This window comes from Hemitrygon akajei, chromosome 7 (assembly GCF_048418815.1).
Source record: "Hemitrygon akajei chromosome 7, sHemAka1.3, whole genome shotgun sequence".
Taxonomy (NCBI): domain Eukaryota; kingdom Metazoa; phylum Chordata; class Chondrichthyes; order Myliobatiformes; family Dasyatidae; genus Hemitrygon; species Hemitrygon akajei.
This window is the reverse complement of record NC_133130.1, coordinates 82,412,480-82,431,390: the sequence shown is the minus strand read 5'-3', so window position 1 is coordinate 82,431,390 and position 18,911 is coordinate 82,412,480. Positions and strand designations below refer to the sequence as shown.

At 40.6% G+C, this 18,911-nt stretch overlaps 1 protein-coding gene across 2 annotated transcripts in view; it reads left to right on the top strand.

Moving 5' to 3' along the window:
* The window catches only part of plcb1 (phospholipase C beta 1), a 950,430-nt gene that overhangs the window by 807,800 nt on the left and 123,719 nt on the right, over nucleotides 1-18,911 (top strand). For both annotated transcript variants that reach the window (XM_073051321.1, XM_073051322.1), the window contains exon 17: nucleotides 1,131-1,227. In XM_073051321.1, the coding sequence (XP_072907422.1) occupies nucleotides 1,131-1,227 (97 nt within the window). The remainder of the gene's footprint in view (nucleotides 1-1,130; nucleotides 1,228-18,911) is intronic.

The window sequence follows — 18,911 nt, the reverse complement described above, 5'->3', positions numbered from 1 at the left end:
CCCTTACACTTCTGTATGGGAATGACATTGATCAATCTTGAATCTTGACAATCTTAAAATATTTACCCTTCAGTCAACATCATAAAGAAATAGATAAGCACACGTTTTGCTACAGATTCTTGTTTTAGAATATAATTTAAATACACTTCATCAGCTGTTAAGTATTTTGGAATGCCATGACATTGTGAAACATGCTTTCTACGTTCAGTTGACAGAGGCCACAGAATTAGTTACAGATAAAGAAGTTCCTTTCAAGCTACCCCATGTTGGCCAAGACACTAATAATATCTCTTTTTGCTCTTTTTCAAAATACTGCCTTGAGATTTTCCATCTCATGCACACCCAGCCCAGAGATGGGAGACAAATCCCAGGATTAATATCTCATTCAGGAAATGGCACTTTCATTTGCGCACAACTTTCTCAGAACTGCACGTATGCATTGCCAAGTATTTATTCTAATTCTGAAGTGTAACATGAACACACAGTCTTCTGAGGGTGAAGCCAGAATGGTACCAATTCTGGATGATGTTGCTGAGATAAGTACTAAAATAATCTAAACTTCTTCCTCTGTGCCTTCAGCTTAAGAAAATGTGCTTTGCTCTGTTCTTATGCAGTGCAGGAAAATGGAGAACAAATTTATACTGCACATCCCCCTACTTGGGGAGATGTGACGAGCACAGCAACTGGAAATCAGCAATACTTCTTTATCTACTGCTACCGTAGAAAACGTTCCTTCACAAGGCTGATATCATTGGAAATAAAACACATTGCAGTAAAAATTTGTATTTTATTTCAGAAACTGTCCAATCTTGCAATGTTTGCATATCGTATTCCATTTCAAAAATTTGAATCACGGGGATGTAAACACAGGCCTTGGCCCACCAAGTCTACACCAACCAATAGTTACCCATTTATTCTAATTCCAAATACATGATCAATTGTTCTATGCCTTGTCAATGCAAGTGCTTACCTATATAATTAATTGGTTGCATTGACTTAAATGGGGAAACTAAGGTGTCAGAGTCCAATGCACATCTGCTGCTACATTGCACATCTGGGGACATGATTAGTAACAAATTTTTATTGCACATGTACAGAGTTCTAACATTTTGCTGGCTTTTATTTTGTAGGGAACTGCCGGCTGTGAAGCAAATGCCACAGAGGAAATGTCCAATCTGGTTACCTACATTCAACCTGTAAAGTTTGAATCCTTTGAAGTGGCTAAGAGTGAGTGGCTTTTTATTTGTCACATTGTGTTGTGATGAATATGATAACATTTTGCTGTAATTGTAAGATTTATCTTGCAACCAAAATTAGCCTGTAGGTATTCAAAGGCTTTCACTGGAAAACTTGCTGTTAAAGGATGTGCTTAAAGCAGAGGTGAATTTAAGAGGAAGGTAAATAAATATGAGAGGGGGAAAGAAACAAACAAATGTGTGTGTACAGCTGACGCAGATGAAGGAATTAAGCTTGCCTGGAGCATAAATAGCCTGCTCTTGTCTTGCAGAATCCTGACTGTGACCAGAGCTCCCAGCTGATGCATCATTCAGCATGTTGTAGTGCACTCAAAGCTTCTGCAGCAGATTGACGACAGAAGCCAAATTCACATGTTTTTCTTTTAGGATTTACTTACAGCTCACAAACTTCCTCTCTTTCAATTCATTACTGAGTCATCAAATCTTCTTTACTAGTTCTGTTTTGGTTGGTGAAACCACTATTTTCATGGGGCCCTGTTGACGACCGAACTAAGGACACTATGAAAAGCCACATATTTGAGCCTCAAAGAGGTTGTAAATGAAACATCTGTCCTTCTGGTTGCATTTGCTCCAGGACAGTCTTCCTCAGCAGCATTCATTCATTAAGCCCTTAACTACTTAATGGAGAGAAAAGTTGTGTGCCTTGGAAATTGTTGAAATGATACCTCAAGTTAATTAAAGTTGATCAGTTGTTGTGTCATTCTTGTCAACCATCTATACTCTATTGTGACATGTCAGCTGTTTGGTCTAATATCTGTTCTGTTAAAGGAAAGCAGGGTGGAAGAGGCTCTCACAATCAACTGGCACCAATGTTGCTGAGAAAGGAGAGCACTGTTACTGAGGGTAAATTGGATGGATGCCAGGTCAGGTGGCAGTAGTGGTTTGAATGGAAGGGAGGAGCTAGGCCGAGATTTGTGCTTGACACAGTCAGGTGTCAGCAGAGGGTGTTTGCTACGTATGGGTGTTGGACCTGTCAGGAAGGGCCCTTGTCAGGGTGAAGGAAGCTTGCTAGGGGCTGGAGAGAACACTTTTCTTCTTGAACTGGAGCATCTGGAGAAGGTTCAACAAAGGGAGAGAAGAGTAGGGAGCAGGCAATGACTGTCAGTTGAATGCAGGAGAAAGTAAATTGCTGGTGAACGAAAAAGACATAGCGGATGTGAGAATAATCAGAATTTTTCTTTTAATTTACAACCTAATTTGGGGCAAAAAAGTGGAGTAGGCTTCTTGAACACATTGAATAAGTTGCTTGATTATTATGCCAAACATGTCCGAGTTCCCTTTAATGTCTACCCTGATTCATGTAACCAGTGTATTTCCATCAAATTTTGCCCCCATGTAATTGACACCAGGAAGTGCAAGAATGTATTCTTGGTATACTGCTTCTGAAGGCTGATGTTGTCTTGTCCTTAGAGAGACTTCTTTAGTACTTAACAATTTGAATCAGAACTTATGTAGTTATTCTTTTAAAAGTATTAATTTAAGTTTTTTACAATTAATTTCATTTAACACCAGACAAGTATCATGTTTGCATTTAAGATATATGTTTACTAAAAGGAGAAATTTAATTCTTATACTTTGCAGGTGAGATTGCCACTTTCAGAGAGATTAAAAACAGGGATGTTTGAATCAGGAGTCATAGAAAGTTTCTCTCCCTTTGTTCATCTCTTTTCTGGTCCAGTGGCTGCAAAATTAGGCCTTAATGAACATCAGGACTTAAGAAGCAATGCTTGCCTCTCCTCTTATACCAGCCTTGGTTTGGTGGAAAAATCTTGCCAAACTTTTAGGCAACTTCCAGTGGAAAAGTATAACTGAGTGCACCTGTCAAGTCCGCCTGCCTTAGGTTTCTTTGTATTTGGATCATTATGATTCAGATCAACGTTCTCTGCTAAACTGGCCCTAAAACATCAGCAGATATGATGGGAGGGTGTGACGTATGTTTTATTATCTTTGAAGGCAAGATGATAATGAAGTGTATCTTCCTGATCCTGTTGGTGGCTCGGGAGGGTAACTTCAATATTCAGCTGCTGCCGGTTACATGACTTAGCCTGCAGTTCTTTGAGTGAGCACCATCATTAACGTGGGAAAATAACCTATCTGACTGGATGTTAGTACAGCCTCCATTCATTTCATTATAGATTCCAGAGTTGGGCTTAAGTGCAAATTTTTTTTTGTGTGCTTGGTGCTTTTATTTGTGCTTTATGTTCAGAATCGATTTTTTCATTTTTATAAAAGTACTTCTATATTTTTAATCAAAAACAATTAATTATTTATGAGTATCGGAGAGAGGCTGTCAATGAGCGATGTGGATATGGTGCCCGAGGCAGAGTTGCCCCAGGGTCCTCACCAACAGCAGTTGCTGTGGGCTTATGATTGTGGAAAGTTTCGAGTAATCTGCTTTCTTGTTAAGCTGCCCAATATCATTTAGTAATTTTTAGCTTGTTGAAATTTTTGCATTTTCCTAGAATGAAAGAGTTACCTTGTCTTTTGAGATACATTTTGCAGTAAGTCCAATCTGACTAGCTTTGACAGAAGATACATTTTACTGGATAATTTTCTGTTGCCCTGAATATAATTTGCATGTGTATTCAATGTTCAGTATAGCTGCAAGATAATTAAAGCAACATTTCACAATTATTTAGAATATGCACATGCCTATGCTCTGTTTGTAGAAATCCTTTTGGGCTACTTAAATTTAATAATTTACTCTTCTCCTTCTCCCCATCCCTTGATTGTTTGGGAAAAACATGTTTTTAATGTTGGATCTTTGCAGCCTCGCTTTATTGTAGTGTGTGTAAAATGAAAGACATATGACTCCTGGTATGAGGCAGTAAAATCAATTTTAAAAGACAGTTGTACTTTGTTGACAGAAGCATGGTATTGGTACATTTTATCTTCCCTTAAAACACATGATTTGTGGGAGAAACAAAAATTCACATGTTCGAGCAGAGTTAATTTTCTTGTTAAGACCATTAGATATAGGAGCAGAATTAGGCCATTTGGTCCATCACATCTGCTCCTCCATCTGATCATGGCTGATTTGTTTTTCCCTCTCAATCCATTATCCTGCCTTCTTCCGGTAACCTTTGACACCATTACTAATGAAGAATCTGTCAACCTCTGCTTTAAGTACCCAATGATTTGATCTTCACAGCTATCTGTGGCAATGAATTTCACAGATTTGCCATTCTCTGGTTACAGAAGCTCCTTCTCATCTCTATTCTAAAGGAAAATCTATTCATTCTGAAGCTATGCTTTCTGGTCCAGGACATTTACACTACTGGAAACATCCTCTCCATGTCCACTCTATCCCATGCTTTCAGAATTTGGTAAGTTTCAATAAGATTTTGCCCAACCCCTGTCCAGTGAGTATAGCTCAGAGCCTTCCTCATATATGAATAATTTCAGCCCTTGAAACACTCCTCATATGTGAATCCTTTCATCCCTAGGATCATTCTCATAAACCTCCTTTAGACTCCCTCCAATACTAGAACATCCTCTCTTAGATATGTGGGCCAAAACTGCTTACAGTACTGCAAATGTGTTCAAGCCAATGGCTTATATAGCCTCAGCATTACACCTTTGCGTTTACATTCCGGTCCTCTTGATATGAATCCTAACATTACAATTGCTTTCCTTGCTACCAACTCAACCTGCAAGTTAACCTTCAGGGAATTCTGTACTAAAACTCCAAGTCCCTTTGCACCTCTGATTTCTGAACTCTCTCCCCATTTCTTATAGTGAGAGTAACACAATGATGCATCTCACATAAAGACTATCGAGAGACCAACAGCTTTTGTAATTAAGTGAAAGAAGATTGTGATTCATTGTACGTTCATTCAGAATAAGGAAATTGCTAAAACCAGAAGACACAGCCTCAGAATGGAGGGGCGTCCTTTTAGAATGGAGATGAAGAGGAATTTCTTTAGCCAGAGAGTGGTAAATCTGTGGAATTTTTTGCCACAGGCAGCTGTGGAGGCCAAGTCTTTATGTGTATTTAAGGCAGAGGTTGATAGATTTGTGGTTGGTCAGGTCATGAAGGGATACGGGGAGAAGGCAGGAGATTGGGGCTGAGAGGAAAACTGAATCAGCCATGATGAAATGGCGGAGCAGACTGGATAGGCCAAATGATGTAATTCTGCTCCTGTACTTAAGGTCTTAAAGAATTGTCTCTTGAACTCATACTCAGCATCTGGCCCTCCTCAGATGTAATATTGTGTAAATACTGTTGCACAGATAGCTTCACTACTTCGTTGGAGAAACTGGGTGTACAGCCCAACTAATGATGAAAAATAATACGGCAGGTGCTGGAAAACTGAAATGAAGCAGAAAGTGCTGGAAACAATAGATAAGGCAAATTCTGTGGAAGGAAGAATAGAGTTAGCTGTTCAGCTTATGACAAGAGTCTGACTGAAGTGTTCATGCTGCTTCTGTCTCCACAGATGCTATTTATCCCGCTGAGTGTTTTCAGCATTTTCTATTTTGATTAATGAGGTTTTTTAATTGGAAATCAATCGGTTATGGATTAATTATTGGCACATACACTGCGATACAGTGGGAAGCTTTGTTCTGCATGCTATCTAGCTGGATCATCCCACACATCAGGACATCAGGGTAGTCTGAAAGGAAAACAATACTACAATGCAGAATATAGTGTTAAAGTTGCATGGCGGTGCAGAAGTGTAGCAATTAGCACAGCCTTCACAGTGCCATTGACCCAAGTTCAATTTCACTGCTGTATGTAAGGAGTTTGTATGTTCTCCCCGTGACCACATGGCTTTCCTCCAGGTGCTCCAGCTACCTCCCACATCACAACGGTGTACAGGTTAGTTGGTTAATTGCTGACATGAGTGTAATTCTGCTCCTATGTCTTACAATGTTATGGTCTTACGGAAAATAGTGTAACAATTAGTGCAAAGCTGTTACAACACCAGCAGCCCTGGTTTAATTCCACCACAGTCTGTCCGGAGTTTGTACGTTCTCCTTGTGACTGTGAGGATTTCTTCAGTGCTCCAGTTTCCTGCACATTCCAAAGGCGTCCAGTTTAGTAAGTTAGTTGATCACGTAGATGTAATTGGGCTGCACAGGCTCATTGTGAGAAGGGCTGTATCTCTAAATACTGCATCTCTTTAAAAACATTAATCCAACACTGGAAGCCAGGGAGAGGGCGAGATGTTTGGGCCTATGTCCATCGTTCTACAATGAAGGCAGATTACAGCTGGAAGTTGGAACCCCACGTCAAGTAAAGCTGCAGGAATACAAGTCAAGTTCCTTTGTGTTTGGTGATGTAGCTGCAAGCATGTCCAGCAGAGGGACCATGTTAGCTGCTGAGTAAGTTTTGAGACAAGTGGGAGTCCAGTCCCACAGTGTAAATAAATCAGGCATCTTTAGAGTTTTAAGGTTGTTATGATAACATGGATATTCACAATAGGTTAAAAAAACTGACAGCATTTTTCTGTGGTCCACAAATGTGTGGCTGAGCATTGAAGTCCACAGTTGACGACAGTGATTCACAGCTCCTCCTATGCTGTTATTTCACTCCAAGGATATGCTGGTGAATCATTTTTACCACTGGGGATTTACACATTATTCTCTCTGTAAACTGCTCTGAAAATATTATCATTGACCATACATGATATGAATGAGGTTTTTTTTTGATAACATACATTTGATAGCGAATGCTGTGATCTTTAAAAAGAAAGGGATTCTCTCAGCCTCTACCATCATTTGAAGCCAGAATGTCAATTCTGGTTTAGTGGACAATGGGGAAATGCATTGCACTCCTCAGACTGCTGTAAGCCAGCATCAACGCCTCCTGCACTGCCACTATTCTTCACTGCCCCACTCTATTGGAATAGAGAAGAATCAGATTTTTTATCACTGACATTTGATATTAAAGTTTGTTGTTTTGCAGCAGCAATACAATGCAAAGGCATAAAAATCTTTCAGTTATAAAAATAAGTAAAATAAAGAAAAAAACGGAATAATGAAGTAGAGTTCATTGGATCGTTGTCCATTCAGAAGTCTGGAGGCAAAGTAGAAACTGTTCCTGAATTTTTGGATGTAGATCTTCAGGCTCCTGTACTTCATCCCTGATGGTAGTAGCAAGATGAGGATGTGTCTCTGATGGTAATGGACGCAAACCTTCTTGAGGCATTGCCTCTTGAAGGTGCCCTCGATGTTGGGAAGGTAGTGCCCGTGATGGAGCTGGTTGAGTTATAGTCCTCTGTAGCCTCTTGCTGTCCTGTGCATTGATGCCAGGCGGTAAGGAAACCAGTTGGGATGGTCTCCACCGTCCAGCTACAGAAATTTGCATTTGTCTTTGGTACCATACTAAATCTCCTCAAACTCCCAACAAAGTAGAGCCACTGGTTGTGCCTTCTTCGTGACTGCACCAATGTGTTAGGCCCAGGACGGATCCTCTGGGATATTGATAACATTGCTCAATCGTTCCAGCACGGACCCCTCCAATGAAGACTGATGTGTGTTCTCATAGCGTCCCCTTCCTAAAACCCACAATCTGTTCCTTGGTCCTGCTGACATTGAGGGTGAAGTTGTTATTGCAAATCCACTCAGCCAGAAGATCTATCTCACTCCGGTTAAGCTTCCTCATTACCATTTGAGATTCTTCCAAAAACACTGGATTCATCAGTGTGTTCATATGTAGACAGAATACATATATAGAATACATTGATGGCATTTGGACTGTGCTTAGCACACACAATCTTGAGTGTAGAGAGTGTGGAGCAGTGGGCTGTGCATGCATCCTTGAGGTTTACCTGTGTTTACAGTTATCAGGGTGGATATGTTACTACTGATCTGACTGTGGTTCTCCCAATAGGAAGTTGAGGATCCAGTTGCAGAGAGAAATTCAAGGGCCCAGGTTTTGAAGCTTGGTTACTGAGGGGATGATGGTGTTGAGCGCTGAGTTTTAATCGATAAAACAGGAATCTGACATACGTCTTGTGACTGCATATGTGCTCCAAAGCAGAGCAGAGAGCCAGCGAGATTGCATCCACTTGCATTGTAGGCAAATTGCAGTGTGTTCAGGTCTTTGCTCAGGCTGAAGTTAATTTTAGCCATAACCAACCTCTCGAAGCTCTTAACTATGGTAGATGTTGTTGTTATTCCTTTCGGTGCCTTGTGGCGCATCAGGCGGCAATCTCGCCATTTGTTCAGCAATTTTGTCTGTTTTTCCCCGAGGCTGAGTTGCTAGCTCGGTGCTCGCCCCAGAATGGGTGGAAAGAGTTCAAGGAGCCAGCCAGATTTGAACCTGGAGCCACAGGCCTTGAAGTCCAGTGCCGATACCACAACATGGTAGATGTGAATGTGACAGTTATTGAGGCAGCTCTTCCCGGGCACGGGTGTGATTGCTGCTCTTTTGAAGCAGGTGGCAGCTTCAGACCACCGCAGCAAGAGATTGAAGATGTCCTTGAACATTCGGGCCAGTAGGACAGCACAGGTTTAACCTCTCAGACATGAGCCTTTGAGATAGAGATGACAGGATTTTCTTTCCTCGCCCTCTTTTCCCCTTCTTTCCTCCTCCCTTCTCTCTTTCTCTCACTTTATCTTTCCTCTCTCTCCCTATTTTCTCTGTTCCCCCCTCCACCACTCTTTCTCTCTCCCTACTCCCATCCCTATCTCTCCCCCTCACCTTTCCAGCTCTTCCATCCTCATTATTGAAGGGCTATATAGGTTTCATCTACCTTTTCCTCGGGATGGGTAAATACCTCAAGCTGTTACCTTCCTCAGGGAAAATTAGTTTATTTAAGTTTAGATGAATAGTGATATTCTCAGATATTGTAAGGGTCTGACTCTATCTACAAAGTATTGAAATTCCTCACTGTGAAGGGTATAGAGATGTGATTCATGGGGAGATAAAAGCTTAATATGAGAGAAGATGCAAAAAAAATTATTTAGGAAATTATATCATCACCAGGCAGTGATTTCTGACAACCATACAGTTTTTATTTTATTTTATAAAATTAAAATCTTACTTTCTACTGCCACCTATAATATCAAGAGAAGGTTTATTTGTAAAATTAAGAAAATTGTAAAAATTCAAAGTCATAAATGTATTTTAAAAATGAATAGAGTATCTTGAGCTTATTACAGATCTCACAATTATGGGCTGGTTTTTTGGGGAAAAGTTCAGATTTTTTTTTCAAACTATGGGATAAAAGAGGCACGACTGCGCAAGCGCGTGACCTCAGAGCACAGAAGATTTAAAAAGAACATCACCATATCCAGCGGGCAGCGGAGTGAACGGGTACAGAGTGATAGGGCTTTGGCTCAACGGGAAGAGGCTTTCTGCGACCATTGAGTCTTACAGTAAAGTGGTAGGTTACAGGTTTATTTATTTAGAGCTAACAGTAGCATTAGAGGTATGCATTTAGGATTAGTGTTGTGCCTGGAGCGCCAGATGTGGGGACCTTGGGAGACTCCCAGCCTCCCCCAGGATTACATCTGCTCCAGATGCAATGAGATGAAGCTCACAATAATGGGAGATTTTAATATGAAAGTGAATTGGGAAAGTCAGGAAGATACTGGATCTCAGGAGAGGGAGTTTGTAGAATGCCTACGGGATGGCTTTCTGGAGCAGCTTGTCCATAAGCCCACCAGGGGATCAGCTGTTTTGGATTGGGTGCTGTGTAATGAGCCTGAGGCGATTAGGGAGCTAGAGGTAATGGAACCCCTTGGAAGTAGTGATCATAATATGATGGAGTTCAGTTTCAAATTTGAAAAGGAGAAGCTGGTATCAGGTGTATCAATATTTCAGTGGAACAAAGGAAATTACAGTGGTATGAGAGAGGAACTGGCCCAAGTTGATTGGAAAAGTAAGCTAAATGGAGGGATAGTAGAGCAGAATTTGATGAAATTCCTACAAGAAATAAGGAGAGTGCAGGAAAAATATATTCCAAGAAAAAAAGAAAATCATAAAAGGAAAAATGACACAAATGTGGCTAACGAGAGAAGTTAAGGCTAAAATAAAAGCAAAAGCAAAAGTACAAGGAAGCAAAAATTAGTGGGAAAACTGAGGACTGGATGAATTTTTAAAAATTACAGAAGGAAACTAAGAAAGTCATTAGGAAAGAAAAGATGAATTATGAAAGGAAGTTGGCAATTAACATAAAAAAGGACACTAAGAGTTTTTTTTAAATATATGAAGAGTAAAAGAGTGACACGGGTAGATATAGGGCCTATTGAGAAGGATGCTGGAGAAATTATAATGGGTAACAAAGAGATGGCAGAGGAACTAAATGAGTATTTTACATCAGTCTTCACAGTGGAAGACAGTAGCAACATACCTGATAGCCAGAGGTCTCAGGGAATAGAATTAGGTACAGACAAGATTACTAGAGAGAAAGTGCTTGAGAAGCTAAATGGACTAAGGATAGATAAGTCTCCCGGACCGGATGAAGTGCATCCACGGGTTCTGAAGGAGGTGGCTTTGGAGATTGTGGAGGCATTGGAAATAATCTTCCAGGAATCAGTAGACTCTGGCACGGTTCCAGAGGACTGGATGGTCGCAAATGTAGTTACGTTGTTTAAGAAAGGAGGGAGGCAGCAAAATGAAAATTACAGACTTATCAGTCTGACATTGGTAATTGGAAAATTATTGGAGTTGATCCTCAAGGATGAGATTATGAATTACTTTGAGGTGCATGACAAAATAGGCCCAAGCCAGCATGGTTTCATGAAGGGAAGATCCTGCCTCACCAACCTATTGGAATTATTTGAGGTAATCTCGAATAAGATTGACAAGGGAGAGGCTGTGGATGTTGTGTATTTGGATTTTCAAAAGGCCTTCGATAAGGTGCCACATAAGAGGCTGCTTAATAAGATGAGGGCCCATGGAATTACAGGAAGGATATTGGAATGGGTGGAGCATTGGCTGATAGGCAGAAAGCAAATGGTGGGAATACAGGGATCCTATTCTGGTTGGTTGCCGGTTACTAGTGGTGTTCCGCAGGGGTCAGTGTTGGTGCTGCTTCTTTTTACACTGTATATCGATGATTTAGATTATGGATTAAATGGTTTTGTGGCTGAGTTTGTGGATGACACCAAGTTAGGTGGAGGAGCAGGAAGTGTTAAAGAAACGGAAAGGTCAGAGAGACTTGGTCAGTTTAGGAGAGTGGGCAAAGAAAATGGCAGATGAGATACAATGTTGAGAATTATACGGTTGAACATTTTGGAAGAAGAAACAATCAGGCAGATTACTATTTAGAGGGGGAGAAAATTCAAACATCAGAAGTGCAAAGGGACTTGGGGGTCCTAGTGCAGGATACCCTAAAGGTTAACCACCAGGTTGGATCGGCAGTAACGAAAGTGAATACTATGTTGGCATTCATTTCACGAGGAATAGTGTATAAGAGTAAGGAGGTGTTGGTGAGGCTCTATGGGGCACTGGTGAGACCTCATTTAGAATACTGTGTGCAGTTTTGGGCCCCCTATCTTGGAAAGGAAGTGCTGATGTTGGAGAGAGTTCAGAGAAGATTCGCGAGGATGATTTCTGGAATGCAGGGACTAACATATGAGGAGCGTTTGCCGGCTCTTGGATTATATTCATTAGAGTATAGAAGAATGAGAGGGGATCTCATAGAAACATTTTGAATGTTGAAAGGGTTGGACAGAGTAGATGTGGAAAGACTGTTTCCCTTGGTGGGTGAGTCCAGGGCAAGAGGTCACAGTCTTAGAATTAGAGGGTACTCATTTAAAACAGAGATGAGGATAAATTTTTTTAGCCAGAAGGTCGTGGATTTATGGAATTCGTTGCCACATACAGCTGTGGAGGCCCAATCATTGAGGGTTTTTAAGGAGGAGATTGACAGGTATCTAATTAGTCAGGGTATCAAGGGATATGGGAAAAAAGCCAGAAATTGGAACTAGATGGGAGAATAGTTTAGCTCATGGTGGAGTGGCAGAGCAGACTCGATGGGCCAAATGGCCTACTTCTGCTCCTTTGTCTTGTGATCTTGTGAATTATCTATATATGAGGTCATTAGGATATTCATCAAACGATGAGATAGTCTTTACCTTAAAAGTTGGCTACAGGCTCATGATCATGTTCCTGGTCAAGGAATGGTTCAGCCTTGAAGTGAATCTAATAACATTGAGCTGAAAGCATAGTTTTATATTATTTGCTATTTTCATGGATTGCTTAATATATAAGTGTCAATATCTCATTTAAGAATTCAACTCTAGTACATTTTTACATTCTACATGGTCTTGTTCTAAAATTCAACCTTTTTGGACAAATTTAAGACTTTTATTGGAACAAATTACGGGAATAAAACTTCCTCATAATCCAATATTACTTTTACTAGGTGATATTGAAGGGACAAAACCGAAACTCAAACTCAATAAACATCAGAAAGAATTCATAAAAATTGCACTGGCTGTAGCCAAAAAGGCTATTGCAATTACTTGGAAATCAGATACATATTTAAGTATAGATTGTTGGAAAAAAGAAATCTATGGCTGTATTCCATTAGAAAAAATTACTTATAATTTAAGAGATAAATATGAAACATTTTTGAAAATCTGGGGCCCTTATTTACAAAAGACAGGATTAAATATATAGGTGCTCTGAAGAGGAAATTAATGGTTACTTGGGGAAAGAAATAAATATATATACTAAAGTTATTAAGAACTCCATGGAGCATGTGGAGACCTTCCAACAACCAGGCACTCTTTCTTTCTTTTTTTTCTTTCTTTCTTAATTTTTTTTATATAGGGAAGTTAGGGGGGAGGGGTTAAGGGGAGGGGGGAAGGGACACATACTTTTTTTTCTACACTTGTAATCATTTAAAAATGCAATTAAATAAAATTTTAAAAAAAAGAATTCAACTAAGCTGAATGTTATTAGCTAAGCACAACTGCCAAACAACGCTCTTACATGAGGTACAGCTAATCCCATATTTTTGAACAGGATCATTCTTCAGTTAAAAATATCTCCATGTTATCTGTGGACAAGTTAATTATTCTTGATCCCATGGATGCATTGCCATTGTTTAATTATGTTTTTGCGGGTTCAGTCAGCTGTTCTTGAACAAAGTCCACATTGTATCGTTATCATTGTTGCCATAAACTTGGCTAACTGAATAGCTTCAATGTTTGATTTGTCACGTTCCTTAAACAACTATTACAAAGTTTTCTTGATCATGTAATTCCAAAGACTGCGGGTGTTTCTAACCTAGTGACATTTTTGCATAATCTTTTTAGGCTAAAGTAGATTCATGTGATCTATTGAAACTTCATATCCTCATTATGCATATATTTGCATGCCTCTAGAAAAGTAATTTCACTAATGTTTTTTATACATAAATCCACTGAAGCCACTCTGTTGGAAAGCAGACATCTGATAACATTACAGGTGCAATATTACTTTTAATTGTGCTTCTTTTGATTTGAACATCAACAATGAATACAATAACATATTAATTTGCATTTGTGTTCATCATTTGGGTTAACATAGGCGTATTGATGACTCTAATAAAACCACAAGACATTGAAGCTTGAGTCCAAAATCAAAGTGTTGCAGATTCTGGAAATCTGAATTTAAAACACAGAAGGCCAGTGATCACAAACCAGGTCACTGAGGTATTCAGCAGGATGTCGGAGATCTTTTACCAGCCTGTTGTAACGAGTGCAGTCTTCTTTGCTACTTTATTTCGGGGGAGCAGCATCGGTGCTGGTGATGCAAAAAGACTAAATAAGCTCATCAAAAAGGCAGGATCCGTCCTGGACACTCTTGAGTTGGTGGAGGACAGGAGGTCACTAAACAACCCGTTGTCCGTTATGGACAATCTGGCACATCCTGTCCATGAATTAGCAGCAGAGCACCCTTTAGAACAGGCTCATTCAGCTCCGCTGTCACAAGGATCGTTACAGAAAATACTTTCTACCAAATGCAATAAGTATATACAACAGTTCATCTGTGCGACAGAACACACGTGATAGTACAATAGTCTCTGCTTTATTATTCCATACATTATTATTGCACATTAGTGTACATTGGTGAACTATTGTTGTGTATATTATTACTCTGTACTTCCTTATTATTTAAGTCTGCATTCTGCTCTGTGCTTTTAAATGTTGCTGCTGTAATGAAAGAATTTCCCACTCGGGATCAATAAAGTATATTAGATTATAAACAGGAGAAAACCTGCAGATGCGGGAAAACAAAGCAATACACACAAAATGCTGGAGGAAAGCAGGCCAGGCAGCATCTACGGAAAAGAGTAAACAACTGACTTTCTCTTTTCCTGGCTTGCTGAGTTGCTCCAGCATTTTGTGTGCGTTAAAGGCCGGAGATACTCAGCAGGTCAGCCATCATTCTCATTCTCACCATTGTGGTGAGAAATGAGAACTGTGAGAAAAGGGGAGATCTGTGATGGACTGGAGACCAGGAGAGATTAAGCAACACAAGTCATGGTGGAGCAGGCTGAGAGAGGGTGGGAACAATAATGAATAACTAAAAAAATGAATCGGATAATCTGACAAAGATCAATGGGGGAGCAGGAGTTGGCTGCCCAGCACTTTAAGCCTGCGCTGCCATTTAGTAAGACGGTGACATTCCCTGTTCCTCATTCACACTTTCATACTCAGTCCCAATATCCTCTCATCCCCTTTGTCCAAATCACTGTTGATACTAACTTCAATTGCCCTCAATAGCAGAGCATCCACTATCTTCCAGAGATACAGAACACTCAGGAAGCAAGATGGCTGCTGTCACCATTGTGTCACACCTCTAGTGAGCTGGGTTCAATCCTGTCCTTAAGCGCTGTAGTGCAAACTTTCTCATCGAGCTCGCATAATTTTTCCCAAGGTGCTCTGGGTTTTCCTCATCTCAAAGAGAACTGGTTAGTAGGTTAACTGAGCACTGTAAAGTACCTTTAGTATAGATGGATAGTAGGAGAATTGGGCTAAAATGGGTAGGCATCTGAGAGGGACCAGGTTACAGAAAAGTAAGTGGGAGAATGAGACTGAGATTGTTCTGAAGACCAGCATAGAGTTAGTGGCCCAAATGTCCTTTTTAATTTTGGGGTGGCACAGTAGCGTAATTCAATTGCATAGCATATCGGTATAATGATATTACAAAGCCAGAAACCAGGTTCAATTCTGCAACCATCTGTAAGAAATTTACACATTCTCCCTGTGACCATATAGATTTCCTCTAGGGGCTCCGCTTTCCTCCCACATTCCAGAGACATTCGAGTAAGTAGGTTAATTAGTCACATTGGTGTATTTGTGCAGCACAGTTTTGTGGGTTGGAAGGGTCTGTCACTATGCTGCATCTCCAAATAAATAAAATGTCATGAGAGGTATGAACATGCTAAAAACATTCCCATTTCACTCACTCCAGGATAAAAGATCTAGCTGACCTTTTACCTAGGAATTATGACTCATTTCTAACTCTGGACCCCTCCCCTCAACCATTAAGAAGGAAGTATTTTAGCAAGTAAAACACTCTCTCAGAATCAACCCGACCACCCCTTATTCTTCTAAACCCCAATGAGTTTAGGTCAGTGGTTCTCAGTCCCTCTTCATAGAACATCACTCTTGACCTAAGAATCAATCTGGTGAGCATGCACTGGACTGACTCCAGGATAGGTATATCCTGTATTATTTATGGGGTCTCAAACTGTGCACATAACATTGTGCCTGTGCTGGTTCTGTTACTGGTCCTTGTTTATAGCACTGAAGACGTAAGTTATTTTCCTCTACATCCCTTTCAGTCTTGAGTGAGGCCCTTAGATCTGCTTCCTCCTTCCTTCCAGCTCATTGCTGGTATGGTACATGGACATCTTGGTCTGCCAGTGACCTTCAAGGAGACAGAAGATAGCAGAAAGAAGTTCCACGGCACTGAAGAGCTCAGCAAACAATTCCTCCAAATCTAGTCAAGAAGAAAAGAAAAGCTTACGAAAGGGTCAAAAAAACTAGAAAAGATAGGGATCTAGAAAATTATAAAGCTAGCAGGAAGGAGCTTAAGAATGATATTAGGAGAGCCAGAAGGGGCCATGAGAAGGCCTTGGCAGACAGGATTAAGGAAAACCCCAAGGAATTCTACAAGTATGTGAAGAGCAAGAGGATAAGACGTGAGAGAATAGGACCAATCAAGTGTGACAGTGGGAAAGTGTGTGTGGAATCGTAGGAGATAGCAGAGGTACTTAATGAATACTTTGCTTCTGTATTCACTGCGGAAAAGGACCTTGGTGATTGTAGGGATGACTTACAGTGGACTGAAAAGCTTCAGCATACAGACATTAAGAAAGAGCATGTGCTGGAGCTTTTGGAAAACATCAAGTTGGGTAAGTCACCAGACCGGATGAGGGTTACCCCGGACTACTGTGGGAGATGAGGGAGGAGATTGCTGAGCCTCTGGCAACGATCTTTGCATCATCAATGGGGACAGGAGAGGTTCCGGTGGATTGGAGGGTTGCAGATGTTGTTCCCTTATTCAAGAAAGGGAGTAGAGATAGCCCCGGAAACTATAGACCAGTGAGCCTTACTTCAGTGGTTGGTAAGTTGATAGAGAAGATCCTGAGAGGCAGATTTATGAACATTTGGAGAGGCATAATAAGATTAGGAATAGTCAGCATGGCTTTGTCAAAGGCAGGTCATGACTTACGAGACTGATTGAATTTTTTGAGGATGTGACTAAACACATTGATGAGGGTAGAGCCATCGATGTAGTCTATATGGATTACAGCAAGTGTTAATGGTAAGACTCTTGACAGTGTGGAGGATCAGTGGGATCTTGGGGTCCGAGTCCACAGGACATTTAAAGCTGCTGCGCAGGCTGACTCTGTGGTTAAAAAGGCATACGGTGTATTGGCCTTCATCAATCTTGAAATTGAACTCAAGAGCTGAGAGTAGTGTTACAGCTATATAGGACCCTGGTCAGACCTCACTTGGAATACTGTGCTCTGTTCTGGTCACCTCACTACAGGAAGGATGTGGAAACTATAGAAAGGGTGCAGAGGAGATTTACAAGGATGTTGCCTGGATTGGGGAGCATGCCTTATGAGAATAGGTTGAGTGAACTTGACCTTTTCTCATTGGAGTGACGGAGGATGAGAGATGACCAGATAGAAGTGTATAAGATGATGAGAGGCATTGATTGTGTGAGTAGTCAGAGGCTTCTTCCCAGGGCTGAAATAACTAACATGAGAGGACATGGTTTTAAGGTGTTTGGAAGCAGGTACAGAGGAGATGTCAAGAGCAAGTTTATTACGGCAGAGATTGGTGAGCGTGTGGAATGGGCTGCCGGGGACAGTGGTAGAGGCAGATACAATAGGGTCTTTTAAGAGACTCTTGGATAGGTACATGGAGCTTAAAAAAATAGAGGGCTATGGGTAATCCTAGGTAAGTTCTAAAGTAAGTACATGTTTGGCACAGCATTGTGGGCCGAAGGGCCTGTATTGTGCTGTAGGTTTTTCTGTGTTTCTAGCTACTGCAGGAAACAGTTTAATTGTGAACAGTGCTGCCACCAGCATATCAACGTTTTCCAACAGTTGAAGAACCTACTTTCTGCATTCCATTCTCAGCCAAGGTTTTCAACATCCTGCAAGGTTTTGAGAATGAACAATAAAACAATATCTGGCTTTTCTGGATGGAGTTTAGGCTGATTAAACTTACACTGAAGCAGGAGTATCCAATAGATTCTTAGGACCCCCGTGTACCAAAGGACCATGTTCACTTTGAAAACTTGAAAAAATACTTGCAGGTAGATACTGACACAATGCAGTAGGGTGTTTTGCAATTAGTTTTCTGTAGTACATGTTTCTATATTGGTTTCTGCTGATATCGGAATGAATATGTTACTCTTTGGTGCTCTTCCAAGCAATAAAATTTGAGGTCCCGCATTCTCCACAGACTCACAATGCTGCATTATGCTTTTATCAGGCCCACTCATCACATGAATTATGCTCTCAGCAAGCAGCTGAGAAGATAGTTGGCTACAAGTAAAACCACCCATCTATTTCAAAGTTGTAAAATGCTTGTGCTTGTTTTTCTTCTTCAGTTCATAATATGATTTGAATTCTTCTACTAAATTAAATCACTCCCAAGTATGTAATGGATTATTTCTGAAATAAATCCTAAATTGTCTTGCTGTGGGTGCCAATTTGGACCAAGTCTTAAAACCTATCTGTGGTTGTTTGCAAGTGATTAAAATCTGGTGTTTATTGAATGTGTCTGTCATAGAGTCACAGAGCAAAACAGATCAGATACAAGCCCTTCGGCTAAATGAGTCCATATCGACCACAGTGCTCACCCAGCTGGTCCCAATTTCTACTTCAGGTCTTTCTAAACCCTACTCCTTTATGTATCCATCCAAGTGCATCTTGAATGATACAACTATAAATGAAGAATGTCTAATGCTGGGCCTGTATTCACTGGAATTCAGAAGAATGAGGGGTGACCTGGTTGAAACCAATTGAATGGTGAAAGGCCGTGATAGAGTGGAGTGGGGAGGATACCTTGCTATGGTGGGAGAGTCTCAGACCAGAGGACACAGCTTCAGAATAAAGGGATGTCCTTTTAGAACGGAAATGAGGAGGAATTTCTTTAGCCAGATGGTGGTGAATCTGTGGAATTTTTTGCCACAGGCAGCTGTGGAGGCCAAGTCTTTATGTGTATTTAAGGCAGAAG